Source organism: Apaloderma vittatum, unplaced genomic scaffold (genome assembly GCF_000703405.1).
Source record: "Apaloderma vittatum isolate BGI_N311 unplaced genomic scaffold, ASM70340v1 scaffold7988, whole genome shotgun sequence".
NCBI lineage: Eukaryota > Metazoa > Chordata > Aves > Trogoniformes > Trogonidae > Apaloderma > Apaloderma vittatum.
Genome location: NW_009730167.1, coordinates 53,819 through 61,406, shown reverse-complemented (window position 1 = coordinate 61,406; position 7,588 = coordinate 53,819). Strand labels below are relative to the sequence as shown.

The following is a 7,588-nucleotide window of genomic DNA, read 5'->3' as shown; positions in this document are numbered from 1 at the left end:
GCTGTTAGGCGGTGGCTGTGTGAGACATGAGAAAGCATGTCGATGTTGTAACTGGGTGGAAAGTCTGTGTTCTGGGGCATTATCCGGAGTGGCTCTGAGCATGCTGCCTCATACTGTTTCAGCAGTAAGTAAAGCTTTTGCGCAGCTCTCAGACAATCCAAGAATGTGGTACAAAAGGCTGAACTGCAAAGAGATGTTTCCCCTCCCTTCTCCACTTGACTGTGGGCAGGCGGTTGTATACGACTGCTGGCTTTGTGTCTTAAGTAGCCCTAAGCTAAAATTGGACTTTATATATGGAAGCAGTGAATCAAAATTTTTTGTGGTGAGCTTCTGGGCCATTGTGATGAAATGTGGCTACAGACTGGGTTTACCTTTTTGCTAGATGAAAGATGATGATATGTTTGCTGCAGTGAATTCAACATTTCTGCCTTTATGGTTAATTAACCGTAACAGAGAAGTAGCACAGCAAGCAGTGAGAATGTTCATAGGCAAGGAAGGGATTAAGAAAGAAAGGAAGATTAGGAAAAAAAAACCAAAAAACAAGCCACTGAACAGGCGACTGAAGTCTAAGCACAATCCAGAGCAAAAGTAACAACCATGAGCTTTCAGATATCAAAGCCATGTAAACATTAGTTGGAGGCAGAAAACACATTAATGTAAGAGGATTTATAGTGAGATATTAACACATTTTTATCATGGTCGTGTCATGCTGAAAGTTTCATCGAAGTACAAAATAAAAATGGATCTGTGTCCAGAAAGATTTTAGCATTTTTCATGACACCGCAGCTGCAATTGGATGTCACGTGGGTGAACTTGTAAACAGAGGAAGTGAAAAGTTTTTTATTTACTTAAAATACTCGTGCAGCTTTCTCCCTGTTTTGGCATGGACAGACGTGAACATATTTAAAATTCTAAACCCATTGGTTTTTTACAGATAAGCATGTGTGCTTTGAATGTCTGCAAATTAATTTATCTTCAGAAGCATAAGCAAGACAGGTTTTGTGGGCAGAGTCCACATCTTTTATTAAACCCATTAACGTCATTGGAAAATATCTAGAAAAGTTTTTCTTGCTCCTTAGAGCATGCTTGAAATAGATCAGTAATGTTCTTTGCTTTTGTAATTTGTGTTTAATATTATGTTGAGATTATTTGGCCTTGCCTCAGGAGATTTGTTTGGTAACTTACTTTACCTGTTTCCTTTTAGCAGTGATTCCCCAGCTTCTGCTCTGTTAATTAGTAGATAAGCTCAACTGTGTAAGGCTCCGATCGGGAAGAAAGCACTCCTTGTAAGACTGTTTCAGGGGTTTTCCTTCTGACCAGCTTATAATATAAGGAAAAGCAAACTTTTATCTGTGTCTTTCTGTGTTCACGGTGTATCCAGCTTCTCATTACAGATCAATTAGTCTGATTTTGAGCCTTTTAGATTTAGATTCACAGATTAATGAAAAGAAAACGAGCGAGTAGCGATATCATTTCATATGGAGATAAGGAGAGACTGAGCATGAATGAGGATCTCAAGATGCCTGAATAAAGAATTTCCTCATTCTGTCAGTGAAGCTTTATGGGATATGGAGTGAGGATTATGGGAATATTCATGACCAGATCAAGAGACATAATGAGTTGATATATGAACCAGTTTATCTTTTAGGTAAACACGGGGTAAATGGGAAATAGAATAGCCATTCATTGCCCCTAGGCCTGTGAATTTTACTCTTCTAAAGATGGAAACAAGGATTTAGTTACACTTAATCTCCATTGATATAATGTGATTTTTTTTTTTTTTTATCACTGTTTAACAGATGCTGGAAGAATTATGTATTTGTAACTTCAGGTCTGCATTAAAACTACCAAAGAGCATTGTCATCTTTCTAGAATCCAGTGTACACAATAGTATGTATTTACACTCCTGCAGTACTGTGTGAGACGAGTACTTTAACAACCTTCTGTGATACTGGAGCATTGTGTAACAGTGTTGGAGTAGTACATCCTGTTACAGAAAATAATTTGCTAGCAAGCTGAATTATTTAGTCTGTGGCTTACTTGTACAGGAGAAAACACAGTACCACAAAACCTAGAAAAGCAATAAGTCTCCTTTTTCTATCCCTTAATTTACTTATATAGTTAAGTATCCTTATTATTTTTCTATCCCTTAATTAACTTATATAGTGAAGTATTCATATCTGAAAACTAAATGATGATTGGGCACGTCAGTAAACCTTCCTCTAAACAAAACGTACTGTATTTTACAAGTGCAGTTCATAGCAGTGACAACTTTCCACTGAAGAGAGGTAACATCTGACTCTTAAATTGTGACAATAGTTGTTCCAAGCGTAGCATCACGTGGTGCCGATGAAACTATGGGCACTTATCCGAGAACTGCAGACCCTGCACTTGCACTCGTTAGAAGAGTTCTGCCCGAGCGTTTGTATTTGCTGGTTTATTAAACTTAGTACTGTGTAAATGCATAGCTCTGCCGTTCGCCGATTTAAAATGTAAACCAGTGCATCGGGCTGCTTCTCTGTGCCATAGAAGGGGTTTGTGGGAAAGCGTTGCAGGTTGGCTGCTGCAAAAAGTCTTTACTGCTGCTAAGAATACAGGGCATAGCATGAATAATTGCAGCTCCTTGGCAGTCATTGTAACTGTTCTTTTTTAAGAATAGCCAGCGTGTTTTTTCAAAGTATTAAATTACCTCGAGACCTCATACTTATTACAGTTAAGCAATCATTTCAATGCAGTCTAAGTGAAAAAACCAATAAAGTGCTCGTAATGTGGAGTCAATTTTAGTATGTCTGCTCTCTGAGCAAACACAGCTGATTCAGTATATTCTGGTGGAATACATATTTGCTATCCTGTTATTTTAATATGCCCTAATCAGAAAATTCAAATTGATTTTGTTGGCACAAACCTGTTTTTAAGGGTGAAATAATAATTATAGATTTTTGCTGATGCTATTAATTTTCAGGACCGGAATACTTTGTTAGCAAGGGGTTGAGAAGGGAAAATATTTGCATTTAATACTGCTAGGTCTGCCTGCTTTCACCGAGTCTAATAGCTTTATCAAGAGAAAGAACATACTTTGGAAAGCGTGTAGCAATTAAAAAAAAATCCACATCAAAAATAAAGCTACTGAAAGCACAGCTTGACAAGATCTTCTGGATCATGGGATTTACTCTCCAGTTATCACTGGCAGCTGCTGCTCATTTTGGAGACTGAGGTCCAGGATTAATAATTTCCAAAAATGTGTCAGCTCTGCCTGAGATAATAGGATATTATTTCAACGGCTAATTTTGTAAACATACATAGAGCATTAGCATTGGAAACCAAGCTGAGTAGTATGGCTAAATAAATGCCATAGAATTGATATTTTCATTAGACAGGAGGTTTATATACTGATGCAAGCAATATTTTTTTTTATTTAAAAAGATAATAATGAGAACACTTTGAATGTGCGTAGTAAGGAAAAATGATCATGGGACTATTTTCTTTATTAGCAGCTTTCAAAAATTCTACTTATCTGAATCAAGTTGGTTTTTTTGTTTTAAATTACTTTCCTGGTAAAAATCAGATCTTGATGTTTCTTTATTGAATTTTGACTAATTTTTTTTAAAAAGTTTTTTGTTGTTTTTCTTAGGACCCAGTGTGTGATTCAGCCTCACTGTCTGTGTGTGTGCCTAGACAAGCCCTGCTGGGGAGGGGGACACTGAAGTGTTGAAAGTAGAAGTGGCTTGTCCTTTGTCACCTGAGAATTGCGTGAGAGAGATACAAGATTGAGATTTCTTCATCCTCATGCAGACTGCCTGCCATGTTTTATTTCAAACGCTAACTCAAATTCTCTGCTTTAGTTACAACAGGACTACAGGGTTTTATCAAGTTTTTATTATTATTACCATTGTCATTATTTTAATTACTCTAAAATTAATTTCGTAGCAGTCTGTGGGATTGTCATTTTGTTTACTGGATGATACTTTTAGTTCCCGTAGGTACATTCTTAGAGCATTCCCTTTGGAGGTCTTTTTTTATTTCACTCATGCTTATGTATCCCATTTAAGGCTGATCGATTTATTTTTCTTTGTTTTGCTATTATTTCAGCTCAGCAAAGAAAGTTTGTAACATATGGTATTGCTGAAGAGAAGAAACCATTAATAATTTTTTTTTAAAAAAAGAAAAAATAAAGCTCAAACCTTGTATCTCGTACAAGGGAACATACAGTTTTAATCCAATAGTGGTTTTAACTTGAAAAAAAGAATACTTGTTGGTGTCTATGCACATCTTACTTATTTTTGTCTGTCCTGCTGAGTTCTCCTTGTTCCTTCATATTTCTGAAGTGTGTGTTTTTTCATGGCTATAATCACACACACAAGCAGCTTCAAATGAGGATGTGGTGAGAGAGAAGCAGGAAATCTCACAGGCTTTTGGATTCCAGCTACGTTCTAAATCCTGCTTCATAAGCAATTTAATAAATCCAATAGGTTATATGATGACAAGTGATGTACAGACTGGAGAAAAGAGTGGAAAAATACCTAAAGCCCAAATTTTTCCCAAGCAGTGTTGCCCTTCCGTTCTTAGTACCTATTTCTAGTGGCATTCAAGTCGTGTTTTTGCAGAATAAACTTCCAGCTTTGGTATTCATATAAAATATGATTCTGCCCACATCCATCTGGTTACTACTGAAGTGCGAGAAAATAAAGTGTAAGTTTTAAACATTCTTAATGCTGTGCATGCCCTTTAGAGTAGGTGTCTTGAATACTGCTTGGTTCCCTGAAATTCTCCCTGCTGAAAGGGCACTACCTGTCAACACTTTTTAAAATGATTAGTGATGTTTGTGCCACTCGCTGCGGAGAATAAGGATATTTGATTAAAAAAGAAAGGGATTAGCGGGCAGGATTTAAAAGATAACAACTGCCTACATGTAGCAGGTGTCCAGTAGTTCTGCTGTGTATGATCTAATGGGGATTTCAGGTTTGTTAAATACAACATTTCTAGTGATGGATTGCTTTAGTAAGTTTTTGAATTAGTAAATGTGCGTGATAATGATAAAATACGTTTGTGTTCTTCAGATGGAAGAGGGTTTCATCTCTTCTGATGCAGAAAAATGTTCTAAATCTATAAGAACCTAAAGGCATAGGGAAATGTTGAAAACAGCATTAGGGTGGGGTTTTTTCATGCTTGCGGGGTTTTTTGTTGTGTTTTTTTCTTTCTTTCTGGGCATGTCCTCAATTAAGTAGTAGGTATTTGAAGGGTGATCTTTTTAATTCCTCCAGAAAAAGTTCGAGAAATCCAAGAGAAACTTGAAGCCTTCATAGAAGCCCTCCATCAAGAAAAGTAGCTTGTTCAAGCAGGTAATTTTGTTTAGATCATAAAAAGATTACTGCAGTTTTCTTATTGTCGATTATAAAATGACTATCCATCTCTTTTAGGTGCACATGGTTTCACACTGACTTTAGATCCCTTTTTGTTTTATTCCACTGCCTGGCTACCGCTGCTGCTTCTTGCTTCTGATCTGCAGAACTATGCTTTCATCTTTTATGCTCTATGAAATTTCAATAGAAGTACAATTACTGCCTAGTTATCAGATATTGTGAAGCACTGTAGTCTATTTCATTACTCTCCTTCATTATTTTTATTTGTGTTAAGAGAAAGAAAGCATAACTAGCTGGAAACAAAATTAAGGGAATGCTTTTCTTGTCTATAAAAACATTTTTATTCTTTTTTTTTTTCTGAAAAGCATGGCGTGTTGTTACAAAAAATATCTGCATGCAAGTAATTCCCAAATTTCTTTCTTGTATATTAATTCTCAAGAGCATAAACCCAAGTGCTGTCATATATCTGCACACATTTTATAATAATCTCCTTTCTGTTTCAACAGGCAACTTTACACAAGAATGCAGCCTTTTCCAGGATACCTTGCACAAAGAAGACTGAATAGAAATGGCTTTTGTGTCCCATTCTCTTTCCTGTCTTTTGGGGAGCATCCTGAAATGTTGAAGGAGAAAGGAAATAACGTCTCATGGGCTTGAGAAGTTCAGTTAAAGACCACTTGCTCTTTTAATTTTTGAAGCTTCACGCGCGTGACGGAAGAATCTGACTTGTGTGTCAGTGAGATAGCTTTGGAGCTTGCTCAAGTTGTACATTTCCAGTTGTTTTTTTCCTGAAAGGAAAAAAAAAAAGCTTTTATTATTGGGAACTGTCTTGTATGGTAGACCTGGGTCAGATTCATAAAATGATTTTATCCATTGTAATTTTCTTGCCTGCAAAGGATCCTGGAAGTTTGACATGAAGTTTTAGTATTTGTATGTATATTAAAATGCCCTTCTAAGTAATGTCATTGGTATTTGTTATACTCTGTGTTGAAGCATTCTCTGATCACTCTGGTACAGATTTAAAAGAATGCTATTGAGTTCTTGGGAGGAAGTTGTGAATTTTGTTAAACTCCTAAACTCTTGAGAGACATCATCCAAGGAATTCTTGTACTTTCAAGTGAAAGCACAGACTGCTATTCACTGACACCTTAAAAGGTTTGGCTCAGGAAATAATGTCAACAGCTGCTTCTTTTTCCCGTTCTTTCCTAGTATATGTTGTTACTCTTGAATCATAGCCAATTACATTTCATTTCTGGGATTGCACAGACTCATTTCCTTCTTAACTCCTCCCTTCACCATAAGTACAAAGTAACCTGATCAGCTACGTATAAAATGCAGAAAGATGCTCCATACAATTCCAACTTGTCCAACCTCCTTAACTAAAGAAGAAAAAAGACAATTGAATTCATTTTTCTAGTAGCTAATGTAAGACCAAAATTGCTTTTATACAAATGTTATGCACAAGGTCCTTCCACACCTGCTTGACTTCTGTCTTTCAGTATAGGAAAAATAGTGAGTAGTCTTCCTTTTACTGACTTTCAGTTTTGCCTTAGAAATGTCACTTCTAACAAATTTAAGCATGATACAGGCTCTGCATCATAGGTGCCTGGTGATTAACCACAACCATATTTTTCTGCCCACATTTGCCACAAATGATCTGGATACACTGCTGAATATTTCTGCAGAAGAAATTAGGCTTGAAACTGTTTTGCAATTGTCTTATTATGTACATTGAAAAATTGACCTAGGTGTGGGTTTTTTCCCTTTTTGAAAAGGCTATTGATTTTGATGTGTGGCAGGTAAAAGAGAGGAATCTGGACATTCTTTAGCAGGTACGCTTTTTGTTTGCTCCGAGAGGAGAAAGTACAAAATTTGGTAAGATGTTCCTCAAATGCTCAATGGGCAGAAAGTTAACATAGAGCTATTCATAAAATGGTGTTGAAAGGTTAAATATTTCAAGGTGATCTAACTGAATGTTATGGAATTTTCTGTTTAAAATTACTTCCCAAAAATGAATGTTTGAGAAAGGAAAAATGAAAAAATGGCTCGTGTCATTATCATTCTCTGAAGATAACTTTAGAAATGTAAGTTTGCACAATTCTGAAGGTGGAGTCCTTTGGCTGTATAGCAAGTAAAATAAGTCTGTACTTGTGTTAAATCCCTCTTGGTGGAAAACAAGCAAACAAACAAATAAAAATAAACAACAAAAAAGAACTTTTGCATTTACC

At 36.2% G+C, this 7,588-nt stretch overlaps 1 protein-coding gene across 2 annotated transcripts in view; it reads left to right on the top strand.

Moving 5' to 3' along the window:
* Window positions 1–5,326, top strand: part of OPA1 (optic atrophy 1 (autosomal dominant)) — a 52,409-nt gene extending 47,083 nt beyond the window's left edge. For both annotated transcript variants that reach the window (XM_009874685.1, XM_009874684.1), the window contains one exon: window positions 5,262–5,326. In XM_009874685.1, the coding sequence (XP_009872987.1) occupies window positions 5,262–5,326 (65 nt within the window). The remainder of the gene's footprint in view (window positions 1–5,261) is intronic.
* The last annotated feature ends 2,262 nt before the right edge of the window (window positions 5,327–7,588 follow it).